This window comes from Carassius gibelio, chromosome B5 (genome assembly GCF_023724105.1).
Source record: "Carassius gibelio isolate Cgi1373 ecotype wild population from Czech Republic chromosome B5, carGib1.2-hapl.c, whole genome shotgun sequence".
Classification (NCBI taxonomy): Eukaryota; Metazoa; Chordata; class Actinopteri; order Cypriniformes; family Cyprinidae; genus Carassius; species Carassius gibelio.
In genome coordinates this window covers 34459347-34470969 of record NC_068400.1, presented here as the reverse complement: position 1 = coordinate 34470969, position 11623 = coordinate 34459347, and the positions used below count along the sequence as shown (strand labels likewise).

General features: G+C 38.0%; 1 protein-coding gene across 4 annotated transcripts; it reads right to left on the bottom strand.

Annotated features, from left to right (window-relative positions):
- Positions 1–530: 530 nt before the first annotated feature.
- Positions 531–11145, bottom strand: LOC127957364 (coronin-1C-A-like). Of its 4 annotated transcripts, none has more exons than XM_052555860.1 (12): positions 10050–11144; positions 8298–9959; positions 4923–5122; positions 4703–4825; positions 4496–4625; positions 4205–4386; positions 4003–4122; positions 3814–3918; positions 3436–3581; positions 2588–2645; positions 2086–2328; positions 531–1993 (listed from the first exon to the last, which is right to left on the bottom strand). In XM_052555860.1, the coding sequence occupies exons 1-12, from the start codon at positions 11074–11076 to the stop codon at positions 1874–1876; spliced, it is 4116 nt and encodes a 1371-aa protein (XP_052411820.1). In that variant the 5' UTR covers positions 11077–11144; the 3' UTR covers positions 531–1873. The 4 variants fall into 4 exon arrangements, with proteins under 4 accessions (XP_052411820.1, XP_052411821.1, XP_052411819.1 ...); XM_052555861.1 differs by having other exon boundaries at positions 8298–9401; positions 10050–11137; XM_052555859.1 differs by having other exon boundaries at positions 8298–11145.
- Positions 11146–11623: the final 478 nt, after the last annotated feature.

The window sequence follows — 11623 nt, the reverse complement described above, 5'->3', positions numbered from 1 at the left end:
GTACCATCTCAATATTCAAAAAACATATTTTGAGGCTTGTCTGTAGGAGCCTTTCCCATAGGCTCCGCAGAATTAGTTTTCACCATGCCAGTCCTTTGAGGCATGTCTCTTGCACATACAAGATTGTTAAAACATCTGCTTTCTGATCACCCAAGCTATTTTTGAGAGAGTTGAGGCTGAAGGATGTTTTATGTCTTTTTTCATTTCATTCTTTCTTTACTGCAGTATAATAAACCTTGCTGTGAACAGGCATAGCAAATAAATGTCTTTAAATGCTTCTGAAATAACTGTAAATAAAGAGAAATGTCTTTTACTAGGGGTCTTGGGATGATGTGGGCGTAAAATACAGATTCGAGTTGGAGTGGCGATGATGATGGGGAATATTAGGAAATATCTGACCAATAAATTACATGATTAACTAATCATAATCAAGTTTTCAAGCCAACCATATAGTAACAACTTTTTATATTAGTACTCATGACCCCATTGTAAATCGTCCAACAAACCAGAAACTGACAGCAGACTTCATGAAGAATTATGAATGAAAAGGTTTATTGTAGAGGCAACCTTTTTTTATTTTAGGTGAAGTTTGGAATGCATGCACAAGACTGTTTGGGACACAGATAAGTGCTCGTTTTTATGGATGTTGTCCTCCAGCAGTGGTCAACTGAGGAGGTCTGTCTAAAACCAGAAACACAAATAGAGGCACCAATACATTTACAGTACATGTACATCAGAAGAGCTCGCAGGTAGCCACTGCCTCTTAAAGCCAAGTTCACTTATCAGAGCATGTGTCAGTCCAATATTCTGTAAGATGAGAATAATTCTAAAGTGGGGGCAAACTGGAGAACATGGATAATGAAAGCAAAAAAAAAAAAGGCAATTTCCTACTATTTCTGTGGGGAAAAAACTCATGCAACTGGCAAGTATTGAGCATCCAATGTTTCTGACTTCAGAGGGAATATTTCCTGAGGTGCAACAGTAATTTCATAATTACTATCGAGTTACAACAGTAGGTTTTTGATTCATGAAGAATATGCATGAGGAATTCATTTTCAACGATACTTGCCAAAGTCTAATAGGTTTAGGTTTACGTTCACATTCACTCTGCAACATGAAGTTATTGCTTTTGGATATACAGTAATTGACTGTGTTATATTTTTGAAAAACCCTGTTGTTGGATGCGTCATAATCAATGATGATGATCTCAAAGCAGCCAATGGAGGAAATGCTTTAATACTCCAGTCATCATGATCATCACAAGGGACATCATTTGGACTGAATTTCCAATTAAATCCTGATGATTCCTTAATGTTGAATTTGAATGGTTATGAACATTTCACTAAAAACACATCCTTATCATCTATGATAAGTTGCCTTTACAATCATATCCACACAGTTCTGCCTTTTCTGCTGATGTCTTGTTTTTCATTAAGCCACTACAACTGGGAAAAACATATAAAAGTAGAAATAAAAGGAGAGGTGACAGATCCACCTCAAATTTGGCAGCACAACAAAAAAGTACTGATGTGTATATATACATTTATCACTCTGTAACATACCGGTTAATACCAGAAAACTCATGGAAACAATGTTACAATAACAAAAGAAGTAAGAAAACTGTTAACAAAATGTAAAACATCAGTTAAAACCAGTGACCACTCAGTGCCACAACTTTGCTTCTGCTGTGCGAATGCTTGGGGGAGACTTGACAAAAAGTAAATGTCCATCTTGGAATGTTGCTTGAAGATGTCCTTGTGAGAAACATGGAGATTGAGTCAAATTGAGATATTTTGGCAGTGACTGCCCCCCCTCTCCCATTGAATCTCTCTTTCTCTATACTGACGCTATGGCTCAGACCACCACCAGTGTCTTAGATTCCCACATTAGCCACTCGCTCTTCCAGTTTGGTGATTCTCCTGTCCTGCAGTGTGACCAGATCTCTAATGGACTTAACTTCTCGCAGCAGCTCCTCTAACTTCACCTCATTCTTCTGCAAAACAGAATAAAGAAATAGGAAAATGTGTTTTAGTGACAATTATTAGTGGGCAAAATAAGAAAGAGTCAATGAAGCATCATCCTTACTCTGGTTAGCTGAGGAGAGGCAGGTTTCTGGGGAGTTGCTGTCTCTTCCACCTTCTTGGGTGCCTTGTTATCCAGCACATTCTTCTTGACTACTTTGAGGTCGCGGTTCTTGCCCGGAACATAACCGTGTTTGAGGGAGATCAGGATCGGTTCACCATTCTTGCCTTCAAACCACTCCTCAGCCTCTAGCGCCGGGTCTGGACCTGCTGTGTCCGGATAGAGGTCGTCCTGAAAGAGGTCCGACTGCCAAAAACCGAAGAGACAGGAAATACCGTAATGAGTATTTTGGATTCATGCTGTTTGTTTTCTCTGAAAACATCTGCTGCTTTAATGTTGAGTGAAACCAAATGCCTTCCCTTTTTTCTTCATCAATTAATGAGAATTAAATTGCACTTTGAGCTTTGCTCGTAAAGCTAAACACAAAACAAATAAAAACGTATCAACTAAACATTACTATTAACAATCATTGTTTTAATGTACAGTGAAATACAGTGAAAAGTACCTTTCTAGGAACGGTCATGATAATTGGCTCACACTTTCTCTCATGAAGTTTATAAAACCTGTGAGAAACAACAGACATGTTATTGGTGTTATGGTAATAAGCAAAATCTTAATCTAAAAAACATTTACGATGTTTTAACTTTTTCAATTTACTTTTATTTTTTCAAATAAATGCTGTACTTTTGAACTTTATAGTCATCAAAGGATCCCCAAAAAATTATGATAATAATAATAAGCAGCACAACATTTTTGTATACATTTATATGTAAATATATGCTCAAAATCAGCATATTAGAATGATTTCTAAAGGATCATGTGACATTGAAGACTGGAATAATTATACTGAAAATTCAGCTTTGGCATCACATGAATATAATATAAATAAAATGGACAACAATTATATATATATATATATATATATATATATATATATATATATATATATATATATATATATATATATATATAATAAAAATATTATAGATATATCAATTTCCAGCAAAGATTAAACACAGAAAGTACACCCTTATGACAAAATAAATCAGAAAATTAATGATCTTTACAGAGATCATTAGTAGTCAAATAATGTTTCATTGACCTTTAGGAGGCACAGCATGAAACCAAATCTACATTGCCATCACGTTAGATTTTATAGTCAATGACAGACTAATGACTCCCCCTACTGGAGAAATAAAATCAACCTTTCTGAGAGCCATAATCAGAACGATGCTAGCCCCTCAAATACTTCAAATAATCTGAATGAATCTAAGGCCACAAACACTTGCTGAAAAAGGTTTTCTCATTTCAAAAATAACACTTAAAAGAAATACCTGTGCAAATCTTGCATACCTGGCTATCTCACACTTGTTGACATCTAGGCCTCTTTTAGGCATGTAGCCCATGCCTCTTTGGGGCTCCTTGCTGGAAAACGTGTTGAGGTAGTGCACATACGGTGCCTCGTCTGTGATCTCGAAATAACGGATACTGCTGTCACCCTTAAACCAAAAACAAGATTACAGTTGTATTCAAATATACATACTATATATAGTATGACATCACACTATTGAGGCAAAGCCAGTGGTTCTCAATTTCTAGGGGGCCCCCAAATTATACAAATTTTGTTACATAAACATAACCTTAATTAAAATGCTAAAAAACACAAAAATGAAGATGTACAGCATTAATTATTAATATAAAATTGCTGAACTCTCATAAAAACGTGCTCACCTTTCCACAGAGGTAGACCACATTAGTGTCAGGGTCATAGAACGGAAGCAACACTCCATTGCTGGTGTCCATTTCATGCACTGATATCGGATCCTCCATGTTTTTCTTAAAGAGAGGAACATCATAATATTTAATGAAAGTGCGTAAAAAACTTTTCAAAAGCATGAAAATATATTTATTTTGCCTTACTGGATTCCATAAGGCTAGCTGCCGCTCACTCATACGACTGAAACCGGTGGTGAAGATGTTTCCGTCAGCCAGAAAGATGGCTCTCATGGGCCGTGCCCCCTCATGGGCCTTATCCTTCTCCTGTGATCATCAATGCCAATGAGACACAAAGAACTGTGGATATAAAAAGTCTTCAATGTAATTACGAGATGTTTGCACTTACCGCAATGATCTTTCCCTTGCGTGGATCGATAACGCGCACTTTCTTGTCCTTGCATGCCGTGCAAATGAGGCTCCCGTTACGACTCCAGCAGACGCTGAAGATCACATCAGGATGCATGTCCTCCAGGTTGATCAGAGCTTCTCCTGTGGCCACGTTCCAAATGATAACGAGATTATCGCATCCTGACAGAGGACGAAAGACAAAATTGGTTTTTGATCACGCAACAAAACATGTTTATGATGATAAAAGTTAGGGTTTTCATGTAGTGCATTTGCTTTTGAAATCTCTTACCTGCACTTAGCAGAACATTTCGGGCTGTTGGATGCCACGTCACGATGCCCACCCTCTTGGAGTGACCCTCTAACACCACGACTGGCTCAGAAAGAGGTTCGGCGAGGCCATTCTCAGGGATCTGCCACACCTGTGCAAAGAAATGCAAATGTTTTTATAATAATCAATCAAAGCAGAATCTTTATTAGAGGATGTAGCCGAACGTACCATTACTGTACAATCTTCAGAGCCGCTGGCGATGACGTGATCATTGTGTGGGCACCAGTCGATGTCCAGCACAGGGCCCGTGTGCCCACAAACAGTGGGGTAGGCCTTGTCAATACGACCCGTCTGCAAACAGGAAACAGATAGCATGGATTTATGTCTCATCTTGCATAATTCTGACCAGCTACGCTTATTCAAATTACTAACTGCATAAATGCCTTACCTTTTGCAGAGGCAGAACGAGGAAAGCTCCACCCCCACTAGCCTCCACAATAATAGCAACAAATTTGGGATTTACTGCACAAAAGGCACTGTCCCAGGTAACCCGCGAAACCCTAATATCATCATAGCACTGGTCATTCTTCACCGCCTGACCAAACACATGACGGAATTTACTCTGTCGTACCACTCGTCTGATCATTTCTGAAAACACAAGAGAAGCGAAATGTTGTGGTCTTGCTGGTTGTAATGATTTTGCACTTTCTTTATTTAATATTTAAATACCCAACAGTTATATTTTGCAGTATAATACATTCTTAATGACAGATGTTCAATGTTTTTCTTTTGCTTTCAGACTTAATATTGACAGTGTATCTTATTAGGGTAAGATGAGCGGTCAGCTAGAGAGCACTGGGAATCGGTTTTCCATTTCACCCTGTGTATGCATTTCTCCATAAAAGACAAGGGGTGGGTTCGAATGCAGTTTTTTAAATTTCATTAAGCCACTGTGCAGAAACATGAATCTTCATATGAGAAAACCATTCTCTAATGACTGAATATTTAAGTTACTAAATAAGTAATAAGTAATTAATTACAGTAATAAGTAATTAATGTGACTTATATTTGAAATCCTTTATTTGATTAAAAAACTATTTTGTTTTATTAGTTCATACTATAAAAAGTATTTTTGTTGAAGCACATACTGTATGTGACCCTGGACCACAAAACATAAGTCATAAGGGTCAATTTTTTGAGATTGAGATATATACATCATCTGAAAACTGAATTTTAAAAAAATTAAAATAAAAAATACTTAGAAAATCGCCTTTAAAGTTGTCCAAATGAAGTTCTTAGCAACGCATATATATATAGATATATTTATGGTAGAATTTAAAAAATATATATCTTGATGGAACCTGATCTTTACTTAATATCCTAATGATTTTTGACATACAAGAAAAATCAATAATTTTGACCCATACAATGTATTGTTGGCTAATATTTTGTGGTTTTGTGGTCCAGGGTCACATATTTTAGCACAAATTTCATGTATCACATGTAGCCTTAAAAGTAAACATTCTCTTTCTTGAACAGATTTACATTTTTATTGTTTATTTATTAACCTGGATAAAAGAAAGAAAGAATTCATATAGTAAATTCCTAAAAGATCAAAACGGAATGCTCTGCCAAAAAGACAGCAGAATTCTTAATAAGCAACAAACACCAAAGATGCCCCAAAAATTATGCAAACATCAACAATATAATGCCAAAAAAAAAAATGCTATCTAGATTTTGAGACACAGCCAGCGTACTTATTCCTAACCAGTGTTATAAAGGGTATAATACACTGAAAAACTAATTGATATCCATTATTATACATTAATAATCACAGGTTATATTTGAGCCGCCTTTATATTAAGTGCATTATCTAAAGCATTGGTTGAGATGTTGGACTGTTAGGGCCCTGATTCATGGCGGTGTCTTCATAAATAACAGCTACCACCATTAATAACACTAACATTAATAATAAACAAAAACGATTCCAAACAGCTGTGCTTGTGAGAATAAAACGTAGTCAGCACAATAAAATCATGGATGTGCTTTTGGAAATAGGTCAGATGTATGGCGGTGTGTGTGTGTAGTGTTTGCTTTCTAATGGCCGAGCTGCGTTATTGATGATGATGATGATGATCATCATCTTCCCGGCGAAGAAAAACCCACTTATCACTAATAATCTACTAAAAGATCAATTAAGATATAGAGTAAAGATGGAGAGAAAGATATTGGCACATAGTGCAAAAGTGAGAATGAAAATCCATGACTTGATAGATGGGCAGGCTTCTGCTGGTGTGAGAAAACGAGCTAACCGCTAACCGAACAAATGAATGAAAACAGCAGAAAAAGCATCTGTTATGCGGCTTGTTTTGAGCCGTGCGTGTTTTTCTTTGCATGCGCTAACGAAATGCAACGTGCCGCTTTGAAGTGGAGGTGTGCTATCTACCCGGCACAGGTCCTGATGGTCAACTATCAATTAATATCTAACTAGTTCTGCTTATCTCGCCTTATGCATGAAAATCAAAGGCTAGATTCCGTCTCACATGCCGCTAAATGATCCCTTAACGCCTGCAAGTCCACATGCACCAGCGCAAGTGGTTGTTTTTTTCCGGTTATGTCCTAGCTGTTTCCAGAGCTTGTTTTAAATCAGTGATGCTGGCTAAAATCGAGCTAGCATTCCAGTAGAGGCTATTGCACCACTGACCTGTCTTGCATCAATATGACCAAACGCAAAACGCTTACCTTTATCAGTACCACGTCTCTCACAGCGTCAAATTCAATGCATTAATTTATTTTCTCACAGATTCAGTTGTGCTGGTGACTGTCTCAGTGAATTGCGGCTAGCCACAATAGCTTCCCTCCTCTCCTTTATTCTGAATGAACGGGAGAAAACGCCCTTGTTCTCCTCTCCCCTCCCCTCCTCTTCATGTCCTCCTACATGGACATCAGTTGTGTGTGTGTGTGAATAAGAAGTAATGGTACAAATTGTACCGTACTGACTGACAGGTCACTGTGGTTTAACTGGTAAGGTCATTTTATAAATGGAAAGAAAGACCCCTGAGCATCTCTCCATTGCAAAAACTACTTTGATACCAAGCAGATTTTCCATCTTTTGCATATAAACAAGTTGTGCTTTTCCTTCAGTGGAGCTGATAATTTTACAGGACTCTGGGAGAGTAAAAAGGATGAAGTCATGGTCATGTTGGATTATGTTACAAAGTGCCATGTGCTCTTAAATCAATTATGGAGTCTTTATTTTTGTATTTTAGTGTGGTGTAGGGACTTTCAAACTTTGTGATATCAACAACCCCAGGTATTATGATCTGAGGCACCTCCTTTGTAAAATATAAGGACAGCTATAGGCTTGTATTTTATAGTGGTTTTCAATTTAAATATGCTAGCTATACTATTCCAAAGTAGCATCGGTGAATAAAAGTGAGCGAGCTAAAAGTAACAGTGTTAAATTGAATGTCCACATAAAGATGAAAATATTAACATTTATATTTCATAAAACAGTGTTGTTTTTAACATTTTATTTTAAATAATATGGCTGCCAATATCATAAAATAATTATGACTTATCTTATGATTTCTTACCCATATTTAAAAAAGATAATCAAACTGAATGAGGTCAATTGTTGCGGTAAGCATGTTTAAGTAATGTCATAACACTATTATTAACTCCATTAGTGTTCTGATATTAAGTAAAACCTTACTGTATATTAATATATTTGTGATTTTTACATACTGAACCCCACTGTGTCTCATTCTTCAAGATTCTTTAATTGTATACTGTAAGAAATCAGCTTGAAAACCTGTCTTACCGTACTTTGGCGAGGATCTTCTTTCCATTTTATGGGAAGATGTTTGTACTTCAATGGCTGTGTTCATCTGCGATACTTTTAGACTCTGGCTTCCCACAGTCACATCTGGCCTGGCTTTCTTTATGTTTGTCTTGCTGTGATGTATCACTTTCTCCTGGATTTTGTTGCTGTCTCTGATGAGTTCAGAGACAGGCCTGTATCTGGACAGTTGGTTTTCCTCTGAAGCAGAAGAATCACTGCTTGGAATTCGACAGGCGGTGTAAGGATATCTAGTTGGTACTGCGGTGGGTTTAGAGTCTTCTTCATCCTCCATGTCCATCATATAGCATTCAGAGTCATGTCTTCTACCATATTTCAAAGGCTGTTCTACATTTTCCAGAGCAGAGTCTTTGCTTGCTTGGTTCTTCTCAGTGTCTGTTTTAGCAAATGGATTTTGTGGCTTCTTCGGCACAGGTGGTGGTGGGCCCTTCATTTTTGCTCTTTTTTTTAACAACCGTCTCATCTGGGACATATCCATTTCTTTTAGCTCTTTATTGTCGACAGTTTCTATCAAGTTATCGCAGTCAGGTGCAACAGTTTCATCATACGGGACTAAACAATATCTTGAAATATCAGCAGCCTCAGGCTTTAAGGACATGTAAAATGGGGAGTCGATATAATAAGGTGACATATCAAGACATGATGCGTTTATTTTAATATCCTCAACGGACTGCAGTGCTTCTTGCCTTCTGCCCATTTTAATATTTCTGAGCAGTAGGTCTGAATATTTGCTTGGCTCCTCTGTGGAATGAGAAGCAGATTCCTTGTGGCCAACGGTTTTCTTAAAGGGATTCTTTGGTTTCTTTGGAACAGGTGGTGGTGCTCCTTTGATTTTGGGCTTTTTCTCTGTCAGAGCATCTGTGGGTAGGATGTCAGGGTTCATGCTCTGTTTTTCAGCATGAGGAACGTACAAATGAGAGATGTCAGATGACTTCTTCGCCTCCTGATCAGGAAACGTATGAATCTGAAGTGGTGACGTGATCACAGCTGTGAAATAGAGAGGCTCTTTTTCCTGTTGTAAAGAAGCTGTCTGTGCGACTCCTTTGGCATCACCTGCATCAAAATCTGAGTGAGAAAAGGAATGGAAATGGTTTAGGATCATTTGATCTAAAGATTTAGCACTGGAAGAATTCTCTTTGGCCTCTGTGTTTGTGTTCATGTCATCCAGCTTGTCGATCTTTGGATTACAGACTCTTTTGCCCTGAATTTGACCATTTCCCCCTGGTAATTCAAGTAAAGAAGAATTATGCCTTCCATTAAGATGACCATCACATTCTTCCCTGCTTTTTGTGGATCTCGACCGAACAGCTTTTTGATAAACAGATTCAGTGTCTCTTTTCACACATGGTGCCTCTGCTCCACACACTCCCTTTTTGGCTGGGTGAGGCGCATTGCTAACAGGGACGATTTTAGCACTGGATTCAGTTAAACTCTCAGATGACATGACTGTTGAGTGTTTTTCCATGAGAGTGAATGCCCCTTTGTCATCATTTTGCTTCTCACTGTGAAACAAAGTACTGCTTTGGCTTAAATCTGGACAAAATGTGCTTAATACCTTTTGTTCAAAGTCCTCCTCAATCCTTAATGGGACTAGATCTGTGTCTGGATATGGGGGTTCAGTAACTGTGTCACAGTCCAAAGAGTCAGATGTTGTCACTCTAGATTTTATTAAACAAGGTTTATCAAAGGGAGTATGCAAGATTTTGCCCTTACCTTCAGTTTCACCCCATTCGGTCTCTTCTTTTCCCAGCAATGGTGGACGGAAAGTTGGGTTTCTTTGGTTGTTTCTGAAGTTTGTTGCTTTGGGTGTCTGTGAGGCTTCATTGGATTCTTGTAAAACATTTCTTCTTGACAAACCTCTACTGATATTTTTGTCTCCCTGTAAACTATCCTGCTTATTGGCACTCTGAAGCCATGGACGACTTGAATTCGAGTGGAGCCCGGTGAATAATGGACGTGTAGTCCATAAAGAATCGGCTCTGTCCAAATACTCAAATCTGTCCTTATCAGGACTTTCTTTGTGTCGAACAGTTCCAGCACTTTCTTTGCAAACTTTGTCACAACATCTCCTAATTTTGTCACTACTTAGGGTTTGCATTTCATGTTTATCTTTGTCCAGGAATGACGGGCTTTCAAGTAAATCAACATTGTTTGCTTCCAAAGAAAATGTCCTCGTTATTTTGACATCACCACTCATTTTTGTCATCCCGTTGTGTCTGTCAGAGAGCGTCCGTGTCTCATTCTTTTCAATGCTCACACCATCATCTACTGAGTCCACTTGACAGGAACCTTCTAACATGTTTGGAGTATCCTTGAAGTGAGTTTTGTTAGTCATTCCTTCTGTTTTGTCAGGTCGTTGCTGGTCCACAGCAGTAAATACGTCTGTGGTGGTTGCGTCGCTTGTGACTGTTTTGAATTCTAAGGCACATGGACCTCCTGCCAGGCTCAGCTGAGGATTTGGTGTCCTGCCATTCTGCAAAACATCCGTGTCATAACCATGTCTGATCTTTTTTTCTCCCTGGTTGAAAGAGGACTCAGTGGTTTTGTCATTAGGTTTTGTTGGTTCTTGATCAGGACAAGGCTCTAGTATGGAGGTGTCCAAGTGAACAAAATTCTGGTCTATTTCTTCTGGCTTGTTGGAATATGCTTCCTCCTCGCTTTGGTTTAAGATCTCATAGTCACTAACGACACCGGTCGGGACGTCTACTTTTCCTAGCTCCTTGTCCTGTTTCTGTCCCATCACCCCTGTGAAGAACACATCTCCCCACCCATGAGTTTATGAACAGACCGTATATCTTTATCTATAATGAGCCACCTCCCATTTCAAGCTCTCTCTTGTTCCTCTCACATCACTTCGTACTGGAATGTTGCATGGCCTAAAATTAAATGACTCTCAATGTGGCTACTGAGTCACAGGACCCAAATGGGAACCGGACAACTGGCAGAGTAGCTCAGTTACCAGGTGCGAAGGTCACATTAGACATGAAAGGGGAAAACCCACAGACTCCAAACATATCCTCTTGACAACAGCACTCTAGATCTCTCGGCCTCTGGGGCTATGTTTCCATCCAAGCTGCAAATGTAGTTCATCATTTATTTTAGTACATTAAAATGAATAAAACTGAAAATGAATAAGTTAATATAAAAAAATATAAAAAAATTATTAATAATATATAAAAATACCTATATATATATATATATATATATATATATATATATATATATATATATATATATATATATATACTAAAAATAAATCAGAAGATTTAAACGCCTTAAAATAAGTC

Excerpts from the sequence above, each read along its gene's own strand:
- LOC127957364 (XM_052555859.1), bottom strand. The coding sequence starts at position 11,076 with ATGGGACAGAAACAGGACAAGGAGCTAGGAAAAGTAGACGTCCCGACC. Across the intron at positions 4,387-4,495 it reads AAATGTTCTGCTAAGTGCAG|GATGCGATAATCTCGTTATC; the intron begins GTAAGAGATTTC and ends GTCCTCTGTCAG. Across the intron at positions 1,994-2,085 it reads CCTCTCCTCAGCTAACCAGA|AAGAATGAGGTGAAGTTAGA; the intron begins GTAAGGATGATG and ends TCTGTTTTGCAG.